Genomic DNA, 24878 nt, shown 5'->3' on the forward strand with positions numbered 1-24878 from the left:
TGGACTTGAATAAACAACTTTATTTCTGTACAAAAGAAGAATAAAAAGTTAAAATTGTCAATAGAAGGTAAGTAGAACACAGACCCTAGAAACCACCTCGGCTGCCTCGGCTCAGCTCTGGAAGGTGCAGGAGGGGCCGGGCGGGGAGTGCCACACGGCCGAGCTCGTGCGCTTGAAGTAGCGCGGTTTGCTCTTGTAGAAAATGTCCTCCAGCTTGGGGCTGGGGATGGCCCCGAACAGCGCGTCCAGGTCCACCGGGTGGTAGTACTGGTGCACGATGGCCTGCTGGAGCTGCGCCCCTGCGGGAACAACGGGAACAGCACAGGCTGCAGGCCCCGCCTCGGGCGGGCCGGCGCTCCCCTTCCCCTCTGAGAGCCACCAGCTGTGCAGGAGGCGTGGGACATGTCCCACTGCCACCACACCCGCTTCTCCTCAGGAGCTGGGGCTGTGCCCCCCTTCCTCTCCGAGGACTCTGGTTTCACCTCAGCCCAGGAGCGCTCGCAGAAAGCAGTGCCGATCGCCCCAGCACACAGAGCTGGGAGCTGCCAGAGGTGCACACGCTCCTGGACTGCGCTTTGAGATGGATCCAAGCAAGGCTGGAAAGCTCCAGGGCAGGAGGGAAAGGAAGCCAGCCCAGGGCTGGCACCTACCATCAGCCCAGGCGGGGATGGGCTTCCGAGGGTTGCTCTCATCATCTGTGGAGTCGTCACTGTTCAGATCCAGCCCGTAGCTGTTCTCAGTGGCCGGGGGCGATGGTGGCTCTTGAGCACCCTTCAGGGAGCCGAGGCAGGATGTGGAGAGGGATTTCTGAAACCACACAGAGAGCAGTGATGAGCAAGGGGAGCAGCACTTCCATGACTGGGATGGCCACCAGAGCCCCAAAGTGCTCAAATCCTGAACCAACACAAAACTGTCACTGGGCTCCGTGCCGCAACATCTGCTCTTAACATTCCCTCCCCCTCCTGTTTTCTGTGGAAAAACCTGGGAAAGGCACACTGTGCATGTCCCAGCACTCAACTCTCCACCTAAACCCTTCGGTTTTCCCTTGCTGGAGCTCTGACACAGCCAGGACAGAGCCCAGAGCAGATTCCCGGCAGAGACAGCGCTGCAGCCCAGTTCCGAGCAGCCTTTCCTGCTCTTCCCATGCAAGGCTCTGCATCTGCAGCTGCCACAAGCCTGGCTGCCCAGGGCCGCTCCCAAAGGGACGTCGCCTCAGGACCTGCTGCCCTCCGGTGGCCGCTTCCAGCATCTTTTCCGCCTCCAACCACTTGTTTTTCCATCGGGCTCCCTGTGCCAAGAGCGGCGGTGGCTCCGAGCCGCGGGGCCAAGAAGCCACAGCAGGCGGGGGCCACCCGAGGGCTGTGCCGGGTTGCGCCGGGGCCAGGGCTCACCTTGACGGCTTTGCTCGGCCATGTCCCAGGGGCTGCTGCTGGAATGGGCTTTTTCTCGTCTCTCAGCTGCTGCTGACCGTCAGCCTCCTGTAAGACACGGGAATGAAGTCATTCCTCACTCACACAGAACAGACTCTGACACAGAGCTGTGTTCTTGGCAGCTCTGGCAACATCCAGCCCTCAGCACCCCCGTGGCTTCTTCTGCAGAAATAACCCCAAATCCAAGACTGCCAGATAAAGCCACTCCTGTCTCTCCTTAGGTCCAGCCTGGCTCTTTGGAGCCCACACTCACCCTCTCTGCTTGAAGCCAGACATTAAGAGCTGGGAAACAGGATTCTGGTGGCTCATATCTTTTCTCCAGCCCAGGCCCGAGAGGCAGCTCTTTGGGACTTGGTTTCCCCTAATAAAGAGGAAAAAAAAAACCCCAAACCTGCTGAAGTTCCTTTTTGACCCAAACCATTTCTCCTAGAGCTTCCCCTCCTGTGTTGCTCAGCCATTTTCTCCTGCCTGGAAAAGCTTTGCCAGACTCATTCTGGCCCTGCTGCTGGTAGCACAGGAAGGATTCAGACCTTAAATTCAATTTATACAGCACAAAAGAATCCAAGTGCCAGGGACTGAGGGAAGGAGTGCAGCAGGAGCCCACACAGGAGGAAGAATTGATCTTGAAGAGGAAGAACCATTTGGGGCATTGATTTTTCACTAATGAAGCAATGAATTTAAGAGTAGAGAGTGAAAGCAAATGTTAGTGTGATATTTCAAGGCCAACAACCCTGACTTAAAGCCCCAGTGTTCTTTGTGTGAGTGCAAATGAAGTGACAGAGCCACATGGCACCCGAGGTTTGGGGGTCACATCCTTTGGGCACAATGAGGAAATGAGAGAGTAAAACACTAATAAATCTCTAATTTCCACATTGGTTTCAGGATCAGTGAATGCTCTTTGAGATGCCATTTCATGATTGTCACCAGGGCTGAGGCTCACCTGTGAGCCAGGGAACCCCCAGCCCTTGGCTTGCTCCTGCACAGCACCTCTGTACAATAACCATCATCAGCTTCATTGCATTTGATCCTCTAAACAACATCCCAGCAACACAGCACTTGGAAAACACCTGGTCCTGAGCCCAGCCTGTGTGCTGTATGTGGAGAGGCTGCTCCCAGCACACTCCAACCCCACCTTGGTGGCCTTGCCAGCCAATGCTGCTGGCTCCTGCTGTGCTTGGGGGGGCTTCTCCTTCCCTCGCTGCTTGGGATACCTGGGAGAAAAGAAAGAATTTAGAGAGGGAAGCCTGTCTATCTGTCCCTCCCCTCACAGCCTCCTGCTCCTGCCCCCCAACCTCCAGGCAGCCCCAGAACTCAGGTGCAACATCACATTTACATCCACTGCTTCCCCAAGGCTGTGGCCAATTCCTTCCTCCAGGACAGGCACCAGCTCACACCTCTCCTTCGCTTGTCCCATCTGTTTCTGCTCCAGAAGATTCTTCAGTTCCAAAACTGTTTTCCCTCTTTCCTTCACTTCATCCTCTCTTCTTTTCTGCAGTGGTTCTTGCGGCTCCTTTTCCTCCTGAAGAAAGAGGAAAACCCTGCAAGGCTCCAGCTGCTGGAATACTTCTCCCTTGTGCCCCCAACCCAACATCAGCTGCCTGGACAGAGATCTGGCAGCCCAGACCCCAAAATCCCTGCAGAAGCAGGTAGCAACCTGTCCCTATCCCACCAGCCACACCAATACAGCAGGTCCCTGCTGTCCCTGTCCTTTTCCATGTGCAGGAGGGTCCCGAGTTGCTCTTACCCCTCTCAGGGATTTCTGCTTCCGTGCTTCAGCTTCCCCATGTTTCTTGGATCCTTTCCTCTTGCTCCGCTCCTCTGCCACCTTCTCTTCCCTCACCTGTGAGATGTGCAAGTGGGAAAGCCACACCTGTCAGCTCCACTGCTCCAAGGACACACTTCACAGCCTTGGAGGGAGGTCTGGAGCTTGGGATATCCCAGACCCTAAGGAGACTGAGGACCCAGCAGCGGGTGTGCATTTGTCCACTCAGGGTTTGGGAAGGGCTGAAAGGAACATGACTCCTTGTTTTCCAAAGCTAACCTTTCCAAAGGTCCCTTCAGTCCAGCCCAAAATGAGCAGCCAGGCCTCACCCAGAGGCTGCTCAGGCTCTGGGCCCTCAGGCACAGCCCTCTCACCCCTTCACAGCCATAACACAGCAGCAGCACTGGCATGTGGCCACCAGCCCAGCCTGCCCCCCCAAAAAGGGCCAGATCAGGCTCTGAAACCCAAACCTGACCCAAATGCACCCCCTGCTGAGTCACAGACTCCAGGCCAAGCACATGGGCCAGGTGAGGCTGTCACCTGCAGGGCTGTGCCCAGGGCAGGCAGGGGCTGCCACATTCCCTGAGCACAGAGCAGCATGAACAGGGCCTGTCCCAACAAGAATGTGCAGAGGGATGGAGAACAAAAGCCTCCCTTTGTCAGAAGGTATTCTGGCATGCATGGAGCTTGCCCTGCTCACAGCTCCTGGTCTCACAGCTCTGCTTTGGAGAGCCCCAAAGCCCACTCAGCCTTCTCACCTTCTCATCACTCTGCAGGATCTTCTGCTCCATCCGCTTTTTCTTCTTTTCCTCCATCTGTTCTGCGCGCTCTCGAGCCTGCAGGGCCTTCCTCAGGCGCTCTTCCCTCTTCCTGGGCAGCGTGGGCAAGAGGGGCTCGTCAGCCCTGCCTGCTCCCAAAGGGCTCATTCCAGGTGGGAAGCATAAGGCAAGTCTGTGCTGACCAAGGAAAGAGCAGGGGGAAAGGAGCCCAACTCACTGCTTCATTTCTGCCTGACGCTGTCTCTTCTCCTCCTCCACTTTCTTCTTCCTCTGTTCCTCAGCCTCCTGCTTCTTCCGGAGGTTCTCCAGCCTCTGCCTCTCCTTCTCCTGAAGGGAGAAGAGCTCAGACTGTACCAGGTGCTGGGGGCTGTGTCTCCCCTCAGGTAGCCTGGTACACACAGTCACTGTTGGAGTCGTTCACCTGGACACCAGGATGGGGAGACAACGCGTATTTGGCAACAGGGATTATCCAGTGCAAGCAGAAGTACAGAAGGAAAAATCTCAGTCCTTCAGCTGCAGAGAATAGCTTTAGAAAAAAAAACAGCACACCCCTGCTGTAGGTGACCACCTCTCCCAGCAGCCAGGAAAATGGTGCAGAGGAAGCAGAGTGCAGCCTGGCTCAGAGGCCAGAAGCTCCCAGCAGTGCCCAGTCCCAGCAGAACACACCTGCACAGAGATCCTGTCACCTCACCGCTGGTGTGGCCAGAGGGCTGATGGACATCAGCACGAGGGGAGAGTGTGGTCAGCGTGTCAGCCCCATGGATAAGGTGTCATACTTACAACAAAGTCTCCCTGCAGAGAAAGGGCATAAGAAACACAATTAAAGGTTTGGAAGTAACACCAGAATTCCCCTTCCCAGCACACGCAGCCCATTCTCCTCCCACCCCTCAGACACGACGCACCTTCAGGTGGGACCGGGTGGGAGTGTTACGCTTGATGAAGTCCTTGATGCCACCCCCTTGTCCCTGCAGGAAGTTCTTCAGAGGCCTGACAGCCTGAGGGGAGAGAGGGAGGGAGCTCAGAGCCTGCCTGGGACAGGGGGCACAGGGCTGTGGCACCACTCACCTTGCTGGCCGGAGAGGGGGATGACGGAGCCTGGTTTGCCAAGGACTTGTGCTTCTCATCCAAAGGGGAAAGGACCCTGCCCCCCGTCTGCTGCCCGTGCCACAGGACACCCAGGGCTTGCTTGCAGCCTTTCATCCTGGTGGCATCAGCAGGAGGGACACGAAATGGCTGTCACACTCTCCAGAGGGATTTACTGGCTATTACATCTTTCTCCCAAAACCTCCCCAGCAACACACAGTGAGGAGACACATCAGGTATTCCAGGAGTCAGGTCAGGTATTCCAGACACTCGCACAGACAAAAATAACCAGGTCAGCCACTTGCACCTCCAGAGCCCTTGAAGTCACCTCCCAGCTCTGAGCTAACTGTGCTAGGGCACCTCTGCTGGTTTGTGCAGGACCTCGGGTGCTCCTCCCCAGCCCCAGACCCAAAGAAGGCTCCAAAAGCCACAAGGGACTTCCAAGACACAGGATCTGGCCAAAGGGGATTTCAGAGCTACTGGAATTTGGGAGAGGAAGGCAGGGAAAGAATCCACACCCCCCCCCCCCCCCCCTTTTTAGCACAAATGCCTTAAAATGCTAAACCTGAGTCCTTCCAGACCCCTGGCTCATCCCTGCTCCTTGCAGAGTCTCCTACCACATGCGGGAGGAACTCTCCAGGGGCTTGGCACAGTGGGGTTGCTCCTGGCTCTTCTGGGGCTCACTGCTGGGATTTACATGGCTTCCTGTGGAGAAATCTGCAGTCAGTGCCACGTGTGAGGCATCCAACTCCCTCCAGGGACTCTTTCCTCCATTCCAGCTCCAGCTGCTTGTCATACCCTCCAGTTCACAGGGAACAAAAAACCCCCCAACTCCTCCTTCTTGCTCAGAGTCACATAGGACCTCTAAATCTTCACATAATGCAGCCCCAGAGGGAAAGAACATGACACTCTAGAGAACTCCAGCTCCAGGATCTCCTTCCCAAATGTCCCCACTCACTCATTGTACAGACTGAAGCTGGACAGGGCAGTGTTTGTCTCACATCTTGGACACATTTACATGTCCTTGCCCACCTAAGTGATGTCTCCCCTCTTCAGGAGGCCCAAACTTGACCTGGAAAACCTCCTTGACTGGTCAGAAGTGGTTCAGTTTCAACACAAACCCCTTATTTCCCAGGAATGCTCCCACTGACCCCGAGGTTGTGTGTTCTCGGGGTTTCATGCAAGGAAAGCAAGACCACCTGGAAGTTACCTGCAGCATTCCCTGCCTGCTCCTCCAGAGGGGACAGGTGCTGTGCAGGAGGGCTGGCAGCTCGGGGACTTGTGCTTGGAACAAGGACATCTCCAGGAGCCTGCAGGGAAAGGGGACAAGCATTCTCTTAGCACAGCTGCTCCAAAGAACAAGGCTACCAGGGACCTGCTGCCCTGGAAAAGCCAACTGCTTGCTCAGGTGGGGTCTGCTTCCCTCCCAGTGAGGGCTGTGCTGGCTCGTTTTGGGACATCAGCCACATCCCTGCATCCAGTGACAACCTCAGCAAAGGTGCTGACCCAGCAAGAAGGCATCCACACAGTCTGAGGTTGTTCCTTGGAACTCACCTTCTCCCTCGGGGAATTTGGCTCCAGCTCAGGCCTGTGAAGGAAAAGCTATTTTAATAATTGAAATTCTCTCTGAAGGCCAGTTACAGGTGATGGAAGCAGCGTATGGGACTCCAAGGAGGGTGCAGGCTCCTAAGCACATCCAGAGGATGTTCCAGCCAGGCACGTCAAGGCTGGGCTGTGAATTCCTCTGAGGGACTGTCCCACTGTGCTGCTGAATGCCCCATAACCACCTTGGGCCCCAGCAGCAGGAAAGGAGGGAACTCTGACAACCTTGGGCTGTCCCTTCCCCAGAGCAGACCTGACTGGCCACCAGCATTGCCAGGCTAGTGGCAGCCAGGAATTCCAGGAACCCCAGGACACACCACCAGCCACCCCAGTGAAGGACTTAGTCTCACTGTGCCTGAACAGCACAACCTGAAACCTCATCCAGCCCCAGTGACAGCAACATCTGAGCAGTCCCTGACAAAATCTGCGACAGAAAAGCCACCCCAGAATGTCCTCACAGGGAATGCTGGGATCCCTTCCCACCTGCCTCACATGGCAGCCTCACCTTGTGCCGCTGGTCACGTCTTCTTCCACAAAGGCCTCCAAGGAGCTCTGACCTGGAGAGGAAAGCACAAGTGGAGCTGGGAATTTCACTCCCAGGCTCCCAACAGCCACAGGGTGCACATGGAAGAGCTCAGGCTTCCTCCCAGGAACATGGAGTGCTCCGCTTTCCCCACCAGCACCACACCTCCCTCGAGTGCCACTGAATCTGCAGTGGGCTGGGGAGGCAGAGCACTGAGGCAGCAGCTCTGCTGCCTGCAGCCTGCTCCAGCTGCCTGTGTCACAGCCAGCATTCCCAGGCCATTGGCTGCAGCTCCTGCCTCCCTGCACGCTCTGGTGCAGGGATCCAGGGGGTTTGGGCTGATTCCAGGCTCACTCCACCCCCCCATCACACCCCTTCGCTCCAAGTGTTATAACAAATGCCTGGATGCAGCGTGACTCAAGGCTGACAAAGCTGAATTCCAGAGGCCTCCATGCTCCACCACAGCCCGTTTGCCTGCAGCAGCAATGGCTTTGGAAAGCCCAAATAGCCAAACCCTGTCAGGAGAAGCAGGAATAGCTGATACAAGGCATTTGGAGCTAGCAGGAATAGCCTGGGCTCCATGACCCCTGCTCCTCTAGTGACACAGCTAGTTTGAGTCTCTTCTATCCTCGCCCAAAAAGCAATTGAGCTCCTCTGCCCACTGCAGCCTAACTTCAGGGCTGCACTTTCAGCCTTATTGATTTTTTGGAGGGCTGGCAGATGCCATAAATTAAAGCCCTTCCCCAGGGAATGCAGCAGACTCTCCCGATCCAAAGGCACACGTGGCTGGAACCAGCCTGGCCACGCTCTCCCTTCCACAATTGTGCTTTTTGCCCATTCCCAACCTGTGTACCCCAACTCCACCTGCCTCCCAGCCTTCCCCTGGCTTGAAGCTGCACCCCAGGAGCCCACAAGGACAAGGAGACTTGGGGCAGCTGGAGGCAGGGATGAGCCGCTCCACACCGCTCCATTCCCACATGGAAGCGGTGCAGGGACTCACAGCTCACTCTGCTGGAGGCAGAGGAGGATTCTCGTGCCGCTGCCTTCCTGGCCCTGCTGATGGATCTCCGGATCACGTTCTCCCTCCTGCTGGCCAGGGAGCACTTTTCTGCCAGGGAAGCCCTATGGCTCTTGCGGGGGGCGCCCAGGCCGCTCCGGCGGCGCGTCCTGGATTTCTGTGCTGCGCTTTTACTGGGGGAGTCCTGGAAGAGCAGTGCCTCGAGGCCTCGAGGAGATCCATCTCCTCGGAGCGCAGCAGGGTCACCATTCTGAGCAGCCTTGGGAGTGGAGGTGCTGGCTCTCCTGGGCTCCTGCTCCCCATCCCTTCCTGGCTGTTCAGCCAGGATCCCAGGGACCTCCTGGAGCTCATCTGCTGCATCCACCTCAGGCAGCTGCTCCCCCAAAACTGCTGGAAGGGCTGCATCACCCCGGGGACACTCCTGGCAATCCAGATCCACCATGGGAACACGTGATTCCTCAGGCTGCTTCCCGGGCAGAGCCGGGAGCTGGGGTGTGATGCCAGCCTGAGATCCTGGAGCACAGCTGGGCACGGACACATCCTGCCCCTCACAGCCAGGGCTCCGGGGCTGCTCCTGCCTCAGGCACTGCTGGGAGCTCAGGCTGGAAGACTGCAGCTTGACACCACTCCTCCTTCTGGATAACCTTAAAGGAAAAGAATTTTGAAGGAAACGGTGAAGGAGTTGTCTGCTCCCAAATAAGTTTTAGAGGGACAAGCAGATGGGGTAAAAGTGAAGCTGCTGCTCCCTCTCCACTCCACCATTCCCTCTCACAGGCCATCCTATCCCTGGGGAGATGCACAAGGACACAGCCCAGCTGGGAGCTCACACACAAGGGCTGTGCCACACAGACAGAGTGAGGTGTGCACAAATGGCAGTGGGAAAGGTGTATTTAGCCCTACATCAAGAGCCGGGTTTAAACCCTGCCCTGGGAGCAGCACGCGGCAGAGGACAGCACCTACAGAGGGACACACAATGTGTCACCTTCCTGCCGACATCAGCAGGCCTGGCTGCATCAGCAGCTCTTCCCAAACCAAGTTTAAATGAGGGAAAACACCAACAGGAGTTAGCTGGGCTGCCCCCTGGAGAAGGCATGACCTGAGCACCCAGAGCAGGGCCCAGAGCTCTCCCTGCTCCCATCTGCAGTGCTGCTTTTCCTGCTCTCCCTGCACACACACAAACCTCCCACGCTCCCGCTATTCCTGCTGCTCTCCCCACCCTCCATGTCTGCTTCCTGACAGTCTCCCACCTCTAACTCTTCCTCCTGTGGGCTTTTCACCACAGTTAGCACGATTCTAGTGCCCTAAAACACCAATGGATCAGGTTTGGGCAGCTTTAAAAGCGGCGTGGGCTCTAAGCAAATCACTTGGAATTTCCACTTCAGTCCCTCCACAAACACTTGGAGTGTCCCTGCCTGCCAACTCAGACGTGGTGCTAGGAACACATCCCTTTCCCAAGTTTTCCAGGCACTGACACAGAGGCTTAGGGAGTGAACACCAAGAGCAGCAACCTCAGGCCAAAACACAAACCCAGTGAGACAAAACCCAAAAGTTATCAGACAAGAAAATGGAGTGTTTATTATTCTTTAACTATAACCACAAAAAAAATTGTGGAGGAAAGCAGCCAACTTTATCCCAAACTCTCACCAGAATCAAACAGCGAGTGCCCCTTTGGTAACTCAGGGAATGCAGGCACTGTTTTGTTTCATCCAAACACCATGAGGCAGAGCCAGAGCAAGCTGACCCACCTACCTCCTCCTGCTCAGCTCCTTGTTTTCCTCCCTCATCCAGGACGACTGCCTTTTCCTGAGCTTCCTCCTCTGCGACGGCGTTTTGGGCAAGAGCATGGGCTCATCCCTGAAGCTGCTGTGAGGCAGAAGAGGCAGAGCACAGACTGCTTCCCCCACTGCCCCCATCAACCCTCCCAAACGCACCCACACCCAGCTAGCGGGGCACAGCGGGCTCCCCTCAGGGCAGCCCTTACCTCTTGAGCATCCTCATGCCCTGCTCCTCCACCTCCCGCAGCCAGGCTAGGTGCTTGTGCTGGGCGTCGGAGAGGAAGCGGGACAGCCTCTGCCCGCACACTTCCAGCAGCTGCTGGGGGCCCTCCGCCATCGCCTCGCCTGGAACACAGCGCGGGAGGACAAGGCTGGGGGGCAGCCAGGACACCCTCAGTGCGGGAAACAGAGGCACCGGGGGAGTATGAATACAGGCCGGGACACAGGTGTTGGGGGAGCCCTCCCAAGCGCTCCACACCCGGCTCCCTACCGGAGCTGCCCCTGCTGCCGCTGCCGCCGCCTCGTCCGCTCACCACACCCTCACAGCGCAGCCCGGCCCGTCCCACCCCGAGGTTATGCCCGGCCTCCGCCAATCACAGCGCACACCTCTCAATCCCCGGGGTTTTATTGGTGGATTTGCCCGTCCGTCACTCTCAACTATTAAAGGGAGAGGCCTGTGGCCCCGCCTCCTCAAGCCCCGCCTTCTGAGCCGAGTCCTCCAGGAGCATAGAGACGGGCAAGCAGAGCGGCGCCGGGAGCGAGCCCTTCCCTTGGCAGCCAATGGAAAAGGCGGGCCGTGGGGGGGCGGCGGGCGGTGATTGGCTGCCGCGGGGGGGCGGGGCCGTGTTTGAACGGCGTGCCGCGCGCGCGCGGCCGTTGGCGCTGAAGCGATGGCGGCGAAGGCGGCCGCGGCGGCGATGGGGCCTGCGGCGGCCGCGGCGCGGACGATGGAGCTGCCCTCAGAGGGCGACCGGCGTCTGGCCCAGTTCCTGCGGCAGGTGGACGAGACCGATATGGTGTGGCTGGATGAGATCTATGAGGAGGCCGTCAAGATGTTCGTCAGGTACCCGCATCCCGCTCCCCGCTAGGCCCCGGCCCCTACCGGCCGCCCTTCGCGCTGCTCCTGTTTTGATCTCCTCTTCCTCTCTAGCAACTACAGCGAGGAGCTCGAGCTGATGCCCAAGACGCCGTCGCAGAAGAAACGGCAGCGGAGGAAGCGGCTGTCGGCCTTACAGGAAGAGCAGGAGTCGGGCAGGAAGCGGTGAGGGGCGGCGGGAGCGGGGGCCGGGGAGCGCGGAGGGTGTCCTCGGGGCCTGGAGAAGGGAGGGAGCCCGTGCGAGGCTGAACGGACCAGCTGCCAAGGGTTCAGGGAAACAATGCCCTCCACGGAGCATGTCCTGGCGATGCCCTGCTTTGTCCAGGGGGAGTTCCCCTTCCTTCGTCCCGCTGGTGTTAAAGGTCTGGTCTGCCCCTGTGTCTGGGGCACTTTTGGGCGAAGAACACTAGATTTTAATTCTCACGAGAAGTGCTCTTATTGTTGCCTGCTTCTACGTCCCCGTGTCTCTGTCTGTTACCCTTCTGCTAAAAGCCATTACATCCCCTGATTGCTGGCTGCATTGGCTGCTTTGTGCAGCTCTGTGTCTCCTGGGCCATCCCAGGTGTTCTGGCTCTGTGCCTGTGTGTGCACGGAAGGACTCGGGGCTGCTCCCGACTCCCGTTTCCCATCTCACCCGCTGTTCTGTGACCAGCCTCTCCAGGAGGAGGAACGGCAGCAGCAGGCCTTCTGTGCGAACTTCTCAGCGCCTCAAGAACAAAGAAAACCGGGAAGTGAGCAGGGCCGAGGCCGAGGAAGACTCTCCGCCGCAGCGGGTGACACGATCCCGGGCTGCAGCCTCTGCCACGAGCTCCAAGGTGGTTCCTGAGACCCCTACTGCCCTGCAGGCAGCAGGGAAGGATCCCTGGGTGCAAGCTGACCACGCTGGCACTGCAGCGCCTCTCCGGAGGAGCGGAGCAAAGCCGGCAGAGCTGCTCCCCACGAGCTCAGGGAACGGCTTTCCCAAGGAACACGGTGCTCCCAAATCGCCGCTGGTGCCCACAGCCCCCGAGCTCGCGGTGCCCTGTACTCCCGAGGCTGTGCCCGAGCCACAGACAGCGAGGGCAGCCAATGTCACCATCACCCTGAGCCCAGGGGCCGGACTGAAGGAGGGGGATGGCTCCCCACGGGAACACATGCGGGCTCAGGAGTCTTCCCAGCCCCTGAGGAACAGCCCGGGGACTCCGACCAGCTCCAGGCTCAGCCGCCGCTCCGTGCGCCGGAGCCTGATGGGGAAAACCTCCCTGAGCCGCAGAACCTCCCTGGCAGAGAAATACTCCCTGGCCAGCAAGAGGGAGAGCATGATCCGGGCATCCACTGCCAGGGCAGCGGGCAAGAAGAGGGCCACTCGGAAGAGATCCGTGTCCTGCAGCTCTGTGGATGGTGAGTTTGGGTGTCACGGGGGGGATTCTGCTTTCTGGGTCTTCAGTGTGGGGGTGGCAGCTGAGCTTCCTGGGCTAGACAGGCTGCAATTCCTCATGAATGGCTCCCTGGCTTTCTGGAGCCCCCTGTGAGCATAGAAACCCAGGTAACTGAATTCAGCCTTGTAAATCACCTGGGAGATCAGCCTCAGTGTCTCCACTTCAATGTAGCTGTAATCATTGCTGATTTGCTGTGAGAAGTTGTTAATCCTGGAATGCCAGGATGGTCTGGGTTGGAAAGACCTTAAATATTACCCAGGTCACTCCAAGCCCTGTCTAATCTGGCCTTGGATGCTTCCAGACATGGGGCAGACACAGCTCCTCTGGTTTGCTGGTCTTCCTATTTCTGTGGGGTACAGCTGGCAAAGCTGAGAAGGATTTGGGGAGCCAAAAAGGGTGATGGATTCTCCTAAAGCCCTTCCTGTTTCCTACAAGGTGAAATTCCCATCAGTTCCCTTCTCCTTAGCAGGATCGGCCTGCTGGTTGTAGAGTTTGTTTGAGAAGGGAATTTCGAGGCTGGACTTTGTAGATTAAAAATCTCCCACAATTTTACAGTTGGTGGCAGAGGCAGATTTAGGCTAGGACAGTCTCATCTAAACTGCTGCAATTGTTAAACAAACAAGCTAGAGAGAGACTCTTCATCAGGAACTGGAGTGACAGGACAAGGGGAAACGGGTTCAAACTGAAAAAGGGAAAACTTAGATGGGATTTATAGAAAGAATTCCTCTGTTTGAGGGAGGTGAGGTCCTGGCACGTGTTGATGGAGAAGCTGTGGCTGCCCCACCCCTGGAAGTGTCCAAGGCCAGGTTGGACAGGGCTTGGAGCAACCTGGGCTAGTGCAAGGTGTCCCTGTTCAAGGCAGCGGATGGGACTGGATGAGCTTTAAGGTCCCTTCCCACCCCGACCAGTCTCTGATTGTTTGATTGTGTGGTTGTTCGTGGCAGGGTCTGGCTGTGACAGAGCTCCTGAGCTCTGGCAGCAGAGCCAGCTGGAATGCTGGCTTGGGAAGCAGCATTCCCACTGTAAATAAGGCTGGCTCTGCTGTTGATGTCCATTCAGGTCCCTGCAGATAAGCCCAAGGCCCATTAATGCCAGCTCATGGAATATCACCCTGAACTCATCCATAACTGAAAACTGCTTTCCTGCACTGGAAGTGCTGGCCATGTTCCTGCAGTGCCACCAGGGTGTGCACCTGTGCCCCACCCTGCCCCAGGGCAGGACAAACCCTTCTGCAGTGTCTGGAGCTCCTTGTCCCAACAGATCCTTGGCTGCACCCCAACCTTACAGCTCCTTACAGGTGTGTTTTTCCCTCTCCCACAGCCTCCAGCTCCATAAGTGTGCCAGAGGATGAGGAAACCGTTGTCAAAACTGGGTGAGAATGCTCTCAGTTACTTATTTGTTTGTGTATTTGTTTAGCAGTTTTGTTGTTTATTTGTTTATTTATCCTCACTACCCTGCTTGCAGGACTTTTTCACTGCCATTCTTGGTGTAAAATCCCAGTGGCTTCCCAGTTTCCTCAGTTTTGCTAAGCACAGCCCCTTTTGTCTTTCTTGTTTTTCTAGGCCTCCTCCTGGACCCTCCACCCCCTCCAAGCTGGTAAGACTTGGACAGAGATTAAAAGCATTTGTGCCTGTGTGGATTTGGGAGAAAAATGTGTGGAATTACACCTTATTGGAAAATTTGGGAGCTCTGGCTGTGGGTTGTCAGACTTTGTAACCTGTCCCCATAGCAGTGAGTGAGGAGGACACAGAGAATCTGGCTGAGAGGTGCACGAGCCGTCTGAGCCTCTGTGTTCTGGTACTCAGACCAGGGAAATTCTTAATCACAACATTTCAGAAGCAGCAAAACCAAAACCAGAAAAGTTTTTTTTGGGAAATGAGCACGTGTGACCCATGGCTTTGGGTGCAGGTGTTCTGTCAGAAGGGTTACAGGCTCGGATTCTTGCCAAGATTCTCTGACTTTCCTCTGTCATTTTCCTAAATCTGTTGAAATTGTTGCACACCACCCTGAGCCTGACCTCAGGGTTGAGTCCTGCTTGGCTCTTCCTTCTTAACCCCTTGCTAGAGATAATTGTGTGAAGATTCAGTCCCCAATCTTTACAGGTAAAAAAAACCTTATAGTTCAGGGAAGTTTGGTTCATCTGGTGTCATGGTTTGCACACTGTATTTGTGAAGCTTCTTTTGACCTTTTGGTCAGTCCTGCAGCTAGTTCAACGCTTGTTAGTTTGGACACACATGGATATTTGTGAATATTCTTGAAGTCAAAACCTTTCCCTCCACAATCCTCACTGAGGAAGTAATCCTGGGATCATGTCAGTATTTTGTCCAGAATAAATTTCAGTGAGCAGAGCCTGAATTAATGGAGCAGAGCAGTGACCTGAAGCACTTGTGAAAACAAGGAGAGCTGTTATGGGTGTGCAGAAACTCAAAAAAAGTCAGTTTTTTTAGGCCCTGCAGAAGCCATTGGGGAGGATGAATTCTCCATCAATCCCTTTTCTTCTCTTCCCAGTGCAGCACTGTGAAGTGCTGACCAGGAGGTAATGCTGGTGCTGCTAGGAGAGAGCAATTCCAGAACCACAACCCATTTATCCCAGCAGAGCCTAAGTGCAGAGGCAGAGCAGCGATGGGTATCCCATAACAAACAGATAAATCATGGAAATGAGCCATTTGCCTGCTGTCTCCAGGCTCCTCACTCATCACTGCTCAGGGATATGGGCACGCTGGCTCTGGCCAGAGCTCCAGCAGCACAGATTTACAGCTTGGAAGGCTCCTGGCCTTAATAGTTGATGAGTTTAAGCAGCACAGATGCTCGTGTTAATGCCCCTGCCTCTGCTGATGATGCAGCATCCAGGGCTTTGCCAAGAGGTGGTTTGGCATTCCCTGGTAACGCTGCTGGCCGTACCCATGTCAGAACCACCCATGATCTGAACCAGGAACACTTTGCATGGGTGATTGTCCTGAGACCCCTTTGCTCTTCCCACAGGATCTCCAAAGCCCTCGGATGTCCCTTCGCTCCCACACACTCAGCAAACAGGGGCAGCCCCAGGAGCCGAACAGCAGTGGTAATTCCAGAGGGTTTGGGGGCAGCACCTTGGGAAGTTATCATTTTGGGAAGCTGGCTGGGAAGCTGGAAAGATTGACTGGTTAATTTGAGAGCTCAGTTTGAAAGATTAATTAATGTTTGATGAGCAGGGATTTGTTTCAGGCAATTAGCAGTGAGAAAACTCTGTGCTGGAGTTATTTCCATCCTGGCAAGCACATGGAGATGGTTATAATGAGGCTGGAGGGTTGTGGGAGGCCCAGGTGAACTCTGTTGCTGAAGCTGTGCAGAACCCAGATAGCTTTGGGCAGATCTGCTTTGTCTGGAGATTCCAGGTGGGAATGTGCCATGTGAGCCAGGTCCTCCTGTGCTCACAGGTGGTTTTGCTGTTCAGTGAGCTGCAACATCCCTTCTCTGCTGTCAAACCTGTGCTGGAGGGATTTTCCCTGCTAGAACTCACTGTGAACTGTTCTCTTTCAGAAAACAACTTAAATAAGAATGGGGAGACCCTGGAGCCACCCCAGAGTGCCAGGTATGTCCTGGTTGGAAGTGTCTCAGGCAGGCTGTGGTCCTGTTCCAAACAGATTCTGTGCTGGGATGTTGTTCACTGGCTTCAGTGTTTGTGACTGTGGAACTTTTGCAAATAAGTTTTCTCTGCCTCCATGATTCTATTATTTAATTTTTATCTTCTATTGCATTAGGATTTTATTTATTGGCTAACTGTGCATGCACAGTCTTGGAATCACAAACTGATTTGGGTTGGAAGAGACATTAAAGCCCATCCAGTGCCACCCACTGCCCTAGCCAGGGACACCTTCAACTATCCCAGGTTGCTCCAAGCCCCCGACCAATCTGGCCATGGACACTTCCAGGCATGGGGCAGCCACAGCTTCTCTGGGCAACCTGTGCCAGGGCCTGCCCACACTGGAATGTCTCTCAAGCCCTGGATAGTTTATGGCTCTTGAGGAGGATTTGCCTGGTGTGATGGCCTGTGCTGTCTCACAGGAGGAAGCCGAGCTACAAGAGAGCCGTGGATGAGCGCTACGACCACCAGCAGGCAGAGGAGGGGGGGCTATCTCCTCTCAGGAAGAAGACCCCATCCCCAGTCCTCCCAGCCAGCAAGGTGAGATCCTTGTAACCCTGGAATGCCTCACCAGGACCCTTTTCTTGCCCACCCCCACTCACACTTTGCTGTTCCTCCCACAGGTGGCGCGCCCGTTCAAAACGTTCCTGCACACCGTGCAGAAGAACCAGCTCCTCATGACACCGAGCTCTGTGGGGAGGAATGGAGTCATAAAATCCTTCATCAGGTACCACACCCCTCTCCAGGCTGATCCCAAGGTAAGAGGAGGCTCTGCTCTAAGCCAGTACATGGTGGTTTCATTAAGTGCCCAACTTAAAGCGCAGCTATGAGAGGAGCTTTGCAACCCATTTGAAACTGAGTGATTTGAAGTGGTCTGTTTACTTTTAAATAAATAAAATTGTGGTTGGCCAGCTTCTTGAAGAATTCTAGTTTGAACTTCAAGCTTTATTTCTGCATTGTTCCCCCGAACTATTGGCAAGTAACAGTCAGAGATAAAAACTGGGAAATAGAAATTGAATAGATTGTGAATCTTGAGTTGTATTGATAACTGAATCCAGGTCTCCTCTTCTAAGGTCTGGCCTGATCCCAGGTCTCCTTTCTAGGACTTCTCTCATGAGTGAGATTGAGCAAATGCCTCTTAAATCCAAACTTTGGAGGTTTTCCAAACCCTTGAGGCAGGAAGAAACATGAGGCTGTCCTGGATGTGGGGCCAGTGAGACAACTGCTGGTGTCCAGAGTGAGCAGGCATCAGTGTCACTGATGGATCCTGTGGGGACCAGCAGCACAGCTTGGCTGGCTGCAGGCAGGTGCTTCTGCACTACCCTAGGGAGCTTTCCAAGCCCCTGGTTTTCCAAGCCAGGAGCAGTTTGGGAGGGAGGGATTTGAGAGCTGCTTCTAGACAAGGGTGTAGCTTCCTGGATTCGCTCAGAGCTGCTCTGGAAGCCGTGTGCCAAGCAGGAATTGCTCATACTCCTGATACCCAACAACTCACCTGCAAAGCAGGCAGCTCTGGGTTTCCCCTTGCAGGAGAGCTCACAGGGATAAACGGGAGCAGGATGCAGGAATTGGTATTTCTGCATCCAGCAGCCTAATGGCAGAGCTTTCTAGAGCTGTGCTCAGAGGTTGGCTGTGCTCCAGCAGGTCAGGGAAGGCCACTGGGAAGCAGTGAAGGATTCCAGCTTCAATCTCGCTGGGCCCCTGCTGATGTTAGTGTCAGTACTACAGAGGAGTTAATAGGATGAGAAAAGAGTCTTGTGGCTAGAGTGCTTCCTCTGCTGCTGTCAGCTCGTGGAATGATTTAGGTTTCATTCCAGTGCAGGCAGCTCCCCCTCGGGAGTTTTTCCATGTGGGAGCTAAACATAACTAAATAGCAGCAGAGCAATAAGATATAATTGTTAGTTTTATATTAACCAGTTTGGATGCTGACAGCTCCAAGCATTTACAGCATGGAGCCCAGTGTAAGGGATTCCCATGGATAATGCCCGTGCTGATCTGTGGGTTTGTGCTGAGTCCAGGCCTGCTTTGGCATGGAGTGGGTTGATGTTAGTCCATTTGCTGTGGTTCTGGTGGTGGCTGGATCTCGCTCCCCTGGCTGACAGCATGCCTAGGCTGGGTCAGGAGAAGGAGGAGAAAGCCCCTGGTTCTGGCTGCGTGCCAGAGCAGGCTGGGAGCTCTGGAGTGCTCGTGGTTCACCACCAGAGCGAGCCTCGTGGGAGGAGCAGGCGCCAGTGGGAGCTCAAGGTGTTTCCTGGAGCACCATCTGTCCCGCGCTCGCCGCAGGAAGCGGGAGCCGTGCCAGGCATTAGCGCTGCTTGGTGGCTCCTTTGCACCAAAAGAAAGCACGGGGCTGGCTGCCTGCAGTCCCTGAGGATGCTGCCTGGGCTTCCAGAGCTGATGCTCCTCTTTCAACACTCCGGCTTCTGCTCTTGCTCCCTGAGATTCACACCGGTGTTTGCCTTGCCTGTGTCCATCCATGACCAGGTCACAGGCTGCCTGAGCTCTTCTCCAGGGCTGTCACCATCCCATATTCCTGCCTGCAGCTCCTCGCTGTCACCTCTGGGCCTTTCCCAAAGCAGCTGAGGTGGGAAAGAGCTCTGGCCAGTGGGTACAACAACATTCAATTCCCCTCAGGAAAAGGAGAGGCAGAAGCTGGAGACTCTGCGGAAGAAGCAAGAAGCTGAGCGGCTGAGAAGGCAGAAGATGGAGGAGGAGAAGAAACGGCGACTCGGAGAGGCGAAACTGTGAGTACATGTGGTCACACTGCTCTTGGCCACCTCTAGGTTCCTGTATCCAGGTGTTTTATCTTGCAGCAACTGTGCAAGCAGCAGAAACTCCTGTGGACACAGGCAGTGTTTGTCCTTGGGGTATCCCTGGAATGCTGATACAAAGCATTGACTGTCCTTGCTGCCCACTGGTGCAGCTTTATGTCTTGAGTCCCCACTTTCTGACAGAGCTTAAACATGGCTGGTACTCAAATGAATGTGGCAGTTGGGCCATTGAACTTCCTGCTGTGTCTTTTTGGCCTTGTGCTGAGCTGGGGGGAGCTCACCTGGCTGGAATACGGTGGTGAGCCGCGCTGTGTCCTCAGGAAGCGCGAGGAACGCCTGCGCAAGGTGCTGCAAGCCCGGGAGCGGGCGGAGGAGATGGAGAAGGAGAGGAAGAGGAGGATCGAGCAGAAGATTGCGCTGTTTGATGGGAAGACCGAGAAGGTACAGCCCCTGCAGAGCTTATTTGGGACAATCAGTAGTCACTGAGGCAGTTGGCACCACAGAAATGTGTACTCTGGAAAGAGGGGCACGGAGGTTGCTTGGATTCTAGAGGCTGAACCAAAGAGTAGTTGAATAAAGAACTTTCTAGAGCCTTGATGATCCTGAGGGACAGCCTTTCTCTAGCTACAGCAAATGGCAGCTGAACCCCTGTTTTTCTATCATCAAGAATCTAAATGGGCTTTATTAGTGCTCTGCTAGATGGGAGAAGGACTTGCAGTAGATAAAGGTGGCCTAATGGCCCCGAGGTTTTATTTGCTGCTTCTCCCAGCTGAGTAATAGCTGGACAGGGGAAGGCAAACATCCTTCCTTCAGAGCCTTCCTCAAATCCCAGACTTCCAGGCAATTTGTGCAGGGGCCTTGTGATAATTTGTCTGCTTTAGTTGCCCCCAGCTGCCTGTCTGATTGCATGGCTCTGAGGTTATATTCCAATGGCTTTATGGGACTGGATGTGTAAACCCCAGGATGGGGTCAGCTCTTCCTGGGAGGATGCAATACAAGGTCTTTGCCCTAAATATGACCTTTTTAAAACAGAGCACAGGCCCTCTCAGTCGCTGAGGGAAAAGGAGGGAGAGTTTGCCCTGTGAGGGGTCCTGCTGTGCTGTCCTACCTGAGACTGGGTCTGTGTGTGCTCCAGGTGCGGGAAGAAAGGCTGGCAGAGGAGAAGATCAAGAAGAGAGTGGCTGCCAGGAAGATGGAGGAAGCTGAGGCCCGGCGCAGACAAGAGGAGGAGGCCAGGAGACAAAGAGCTCTGCAGCAGGTGTGTGTGTGGGCCTGTTCTGTCCCACAGGCAGAGCTGGACAGGGGATCCACCTGCCTTGGGCACTGGGAATTTGCCCCCAGGACGTTTCCCTGCCGTGTAGCAATGGGGATTTGGGTCAAGTGAGAGGTTCCTGGTGCTTCCCCTGGAGCCTGCTCCTCTCAGGTGAGTGACTCCTGCCTGGGCTTGCAGGAGGAGGAGGAACGGCGGCGCAGGGAGCTGATGCAGAAGAAGAAGGAAGAGGAGCAGGAGCGTGCCCGCAAGATCGCTGAGCAGAGGCAGGCGGAACAGGAGCGGGAGAGACAGTTGGCTGCAGAGAGAGAACTGGAGAGGAAGAGGGAGCAGGAGCGGATCCAGGCTGAAAAGTAAGGCAAAATCCCTGTTTATGTACCAAATTCTGGGAGGGGGTTGAAACGCAGCCAGAGCAGAGGGCGGGAGTGGATGGCTGGAGCAGCAGGGAGCTGCAGTGACCTGGCAGCACAGCTCTGCACTGTTGCTGGTGCTGAGCTGCCAAGGAGGAACTCTGGGCTCGGGGATGTCAGGAGTGTGGTGGGGAGTGCCTGAAGGAGCTGTGAGCCAGGGAGGGCCCTGGTGTGGTGCTGGGAGTGAGGGCCTGTGCTGTGCTTCCCAGGCTCCGGGAGCAGCAGGAGAAGGCTGCCCGCCTGCAGAAGGAAGAAGCGGCTGCTAAGGAGCGGCTCCGGATGGAGATGGAGAAGAAGGAGGTAGGTGATTGATTTTTGGGAAGGGATGGAGCCACACAATTTGGCCTCAGCAGGAGTTGCTGTTGGAGCAGCTCAGCTGGGACGCTGTGGGGAGCCCTGAAGAGCTGCTGGGGCACTTCTGAGCAGGAGGTCAGACCTGTGTGGCACGGTTACGGTACCGTGGGGAGACTTGGCCTCTAAAAATACTGTTTACTAGTCTAGAAAGAGGCTAAGATCAGTAGCACAGACTTCTGCAGGTGGTCAGCTGGTTTCTGACCCCAAGATAAAGTCAGCAGCAAGTTTTCTGTGGTGGGGGGCCCTGGCTTTGTCAGAGAAGGCAGCTGATGCTCTGGCATGGGGGTCAGTGTGTTTGTGCCCTTCTGAGGAAGCTGCACCATGTCCCAAGTGCTCCTCAGCAGCACGAGGAACAGCTATAATGAGGTGCTTGAATATTTTGCCTGCCACAAAGATGGATGGCTGGGTTTGCAGTGTAGTCCCTAAGGGCAATCCTATGGGTGTCGCTTGGCAGAGGGAGCAGCAGATACTGGCAGAGAAGAAGAGACAGGAGGAGAAGCAGAAGAAACTGTCAGAGGAGCAAAAGGCCAAAGACAATGCCCGGGCACCACTCCAGGAGAACAAGGAGGTAACTGGGGATGGGTTCTTAGGGGTGACAACAGAGTTTAGTCCCAGCACTGACCCACTCTTGCCTTGGTCAGTTCCACCCCATGCTTTTATCTGCCTTTTCTATAACACAGGAATTCTTTAAATCCTGATTATCTAGGGTTGACTCTGTATGTATTTCAATGACAGAGGGAAGGGAAGCAGGAGGGATTGGGCAGGGTTCCTGGCTGTGGGTAAGACAGCAGCTGTTGGAGCTGTCTTAAGCGCCTCTTAAATACCAGAAGGACCTCAGGGCAGAAAGTGCTGCAAGTTTTATCCAAGTTTTATTTCGGGTCAAATTTGGGAACAGCCACAAGGTGGTAGCAGAGCTCTTGGAATGGTGGTGGTTTGGCTCGGGAGACTCCTGAGGGCCTGTGTTCATGTCCTGAACCTTGACAACAAACACAAGGCTCTTGTCTCCTTGCAATGCTCAGAATCTTTAAGTGCAGGACCAGCGGATGGGAGTTAATGTCACTGGACACAAAGCCATGAAGGGGGTCTCTGGTGGGGAAGGATGACTGTGTCCAACTCTCCAGAGGCTCATTTCCTGATTGAAAATAGAATTCCTTCTGACAATTTCCAGTTGAAAAAGCCTGAAATTTGCAGTTGAAGGTTTTCTCCTGCCCTTACACTTTCTGCCCGCGCAGCTCCCATTAGCGTGAGCTCAGTTTGGCTGAGCTGGTGGGCAGGTTCTCTGTACAGCAATTAGCAGTTTTATATAATTAACCAAGCCCAGAAGTTGGGTTGCAGAGTGTTTAGAGCATGTGACTCTGCTGCAGTGACATAAAACCTCCAGTTAACCTTGGCTTGGCTGGAGTGGAGCTCTGTTCTATTAGACCCGTTAGATTCATCTTCTGCTGTGTGCTCATGCCACAGATGGCAAATTAATCAGCCTAATTAAGCAGGAGAGGGCCATGCACAGCCATTATTGGGTCACAACTTTGGAACTTGGGTCAAGCTCTTGGGTCCAAACTTGAGACCTGCCAGACTCAGGGTTTGCTGTGAGGTGACAGAGCAGGAGATGGGGACGAGCTGATCCTGCTGTGTCTTGGAGCCTGATGATGCTGCTGCACCCAACACCTGTGGAATGTATTTCCCTTATAGAACTCCCCTGCCTGCAACTCGTATGAGATGACTCCACAGAGCAGGAAGGAACTCAAGGTGCCTTTGACAAGCTCCAATGACTATGGGATGGACCTGAACAGCGACGACTCGACAGATGACGAGAGCGAGCCACGCAAGCCCGTCCCTGCCTGGGCCACTGGTATGTGTGTGGGGGGGAATGTGTGTGTCCAGAACCCCCAGCAGACTGTAGGAGCTGCTGAGGGGTTTTGCCCAGTTCCTCCTGCCTGGAGGAGTTTAAAGTACTCCAGCATGAAATGAGTACTGCTGTGTCCAAGACTGGACAGGGGCTTGGAGCCACCTGCTCTAGTGGACGGTGTCCTTGCCCATGGCAGGGTGTTGGAACTTAGATGAGTTTTAATATCCCTTCCAACCCAAACCATCCCATGAGTCGATGTGGAATGTGGAGTCAGGGGCTCCTCCACCACTTGGGGATCTTGTCACAAGGTGATGGGGGACAAATACTCTGCTAAGCTGCCTTGCAGTGGTGAGAGATGAGCAGAGCGGGGACACGCCACATACAACAGCCTACACAGCAATCTCACTTAACAAAACTAACGCAAGGCTGATCTGTTCCTGCAGGGAATCAGCTCAGCCAGGCTGTGATCCGGCAGTACTACAACCCCCCTGACGTGGACGCGCTGTTCGGGGCCATCCCCAGCCCCAAGCTGGAGGACATTTTCTACAAGAGCAAACCGCGCTACTTCAAGCGCACGAGCTCGGCCGTGTGGCACTCCCCGCCCACCCTGGCGGCCAAGCCAGCCCTGGGGCTGCCCTGCGGCCTCAAGAAGCCCTGAGGTGAGCGCAGGGGTACAGCAGGTGTGCCTTCCTGTCTCCAGGTGAGGAAGGAGTCACTCTTCACTTTGTATTTAGGTTCTAGCATTGAATAAATGGCAGCTTTTCCTGGGTTCCTGCACCTCGGTTTGCGGGGCTGGTTTCTGTCAGGCCAAGCCACGAGGTGCTGCCCCGGGAAGTGCCTCTCTCGTACTCTTGGCTTGGAGCTGGCATGGACTCAGACCTTCAGTGGGTGAGGGGTGTCACCTGAAGCTGTGGGATCCCCCCCTCTCTGTCACACAGGCCTGGCAGGCCCTGCCATTCCTCAGTTGTACGTCTGTGCTGCCCTCGAGGCCAGTGACAGCCAGGGACCACTGCACCAGGGCACAGTCCGGCCTGCTCCACTGCTCTTCTCAGGAAGGTGTTCCCAGGTGTGCTCTTCATCTCCTGCAATCCCAAAGGGATTCGTCGCTCTGTTCCCCACCTGTGTGGTGGTGTCCATCAGCTGGGCACAGCTGGAGCAGGAACACCGTGAGGGTCTCAGTGATGTTCTGCCAGCTGTGGAGAGATGTGACCAAGGTGTGACCATGTCCCCGAGGACCCGCAAGTGTGTGAGCCAGCTCTAGGCCTTGATAGGAGAAACTCTGCAAGGGTTTTGGCAGATATTTTTTTTGTTGTTTCTCAGTGAAATTTAATCTGTGAGGCCAAATGGGATTTGAGAGGATGTTTGTAACCGTAATCCCTCTTGTTCACCCTTGGCTGTGGCTCAGCATCAGCTCGTTGTCTCAGCCTGTTTAGCACTTCCTGTTTAGTGAGCCACTGCTGACCAGACTCTGGCCAAACCAATTTCATTGAACCAAAAATTCCAGCTCAGCCTTCCCATTCCAGGAGTCCATGGTGGTTTAGTCATTCCTTCTGCACGCAGCCGAGCCCTGTAAAACCCTGTAGATACTGTGCTTTGTGTGAGGGGACATGATCCTGTCTGTGTGTCTGTAGCCAATGCACTGTTTGCCAGCAAATGTTCTTCAAAAGAAACAAAATATTAAATTTAGTTTTTAAATTAAATACAAAAGGTTTTGTATTTAAATACACTGGTGTCTGTATGCTGGGGCTGCTGTGTGTGTGCAGATCTGTATCTTGGAGTGTCTGTGCTGCTGGGGCTGCCCTGTAGATCCAGGTCTGGCTATTGCTGTCTGTACCCATGGAGTGCCTGTTTCCATTGGCTGTCCTGTGCACCCAGCTCTGTATCCGCGTGACCGCCATTTCTTGTACAAAAGCTTCTGAGCTGGCCAAACACTGTTGGATAAAGTGAATTTAATCATCTCTGGGCTCCTCTCAGCTTTTTGTTACAGAAATTGAGGTTCTGGAGTCTGCGTCTTTTGTGCTGATTCCTTGAGGCAAGAATGTCCTGTCTGGGGAGAACTTCTGATCTCCTATGGAAGATCTTAGTCCCTGGGGGTTCCCCAGCACTATGTAGCATCCACGGA

The 24878-nt window shown here is 55.0% G+C and overlaps 2 protein-coding genes across 2 annotated transcripts; one reads left to right on the plus strand and one right to left on the minus strand.

The window, feature by feature from the left end:
- Positions 1 to 10484, minus strand: LOC121334770 (inner centromere protein-like). Its single transcript, XM_041402216.1, has 19 exons — positions 10179 to 10484; positions 9947 to 10060; positions 8180 to 8841; positions 7162 to 7213; positions 6609 to 6642; positions 6265 to 6364; positions 5672 to 5759; positions 5037 to 5172; positions 4874 to 4966; positions 4752 to 4763; positions 4189 to 4298; positions 3951 to 4062; positions 3175 to 3270; positions 2825 to 2949; positions 2563 to 2641; positions 1684 to 1791; positions 1392 to 1478; positions 651 to 807; positions 1 to 299 (listed from the first exon to the last, which is right to left on the minus strand). The coding sequence occupies exons 1-19, from the start codon at positions 10307 to 10309 to the stop codon at positions 112 to 114; spliced, it is 2484 nt and encodes an 827-aa protein (XP_041258150.1). The 5' UTR covers positions 10310 to 10484; the 3' UTR covers positions 1 to 111.
- Positions 10485 to 10885: 401 nt separating this feature from the next.
- Positions 10886 to 24674, plus strand: LOC121334761 (inner centromere protein). Its single transcript, XM_041402204.1, has 17 exons — positions 10886 to 11035; positions 11123 to 11233; positions 11721 to 12448; positions 13807 to 13858; positions 14049 to 14082; positions 15469 to 15547; positions 16006 to 16057; positions 16531 to 16648; positions 16732 to 16866; positions 18740 to 18849; positions 19197 to 19317; positions 20012 to 20134; positions 20327 to 20499; positions 20766 to 20856; positions 21365 to 21478; positions 22600 to 22759; positions 23200 to 24674. The coding sequence occupies exons 1-17, from the start codon at positions 10890 to 10892 to the stop codon at positions 23412 to 23414; spliced, it is 2562 nt and encodes an 853-aa protein (XP_041258138.1). The 5' UTR covers positions 10886 to 10889; the 3' UTR covers positions 23415 to 24674.
- Positions 24675 to 24878: the final 204 nt, after the last annotated feature.

The sequence above is a fragment of the Onychostruthus taczanowskii genome, unplaced genomic scaffold, assembly GCF_017590055.1.
Source record: "Onychostruthus taczanowskii isolate IOZ18803 unplaced genomic scaffold, ASM1759005v1 scaffold195, whole genome shotgun sequence".
Classification (NCBI taxonomy): Eukaryota; Metazoa; Chordata; class Aves; order Passeriformes; family Passeridae; genus Onychostruthus; species Onychostruthus taczanowskii.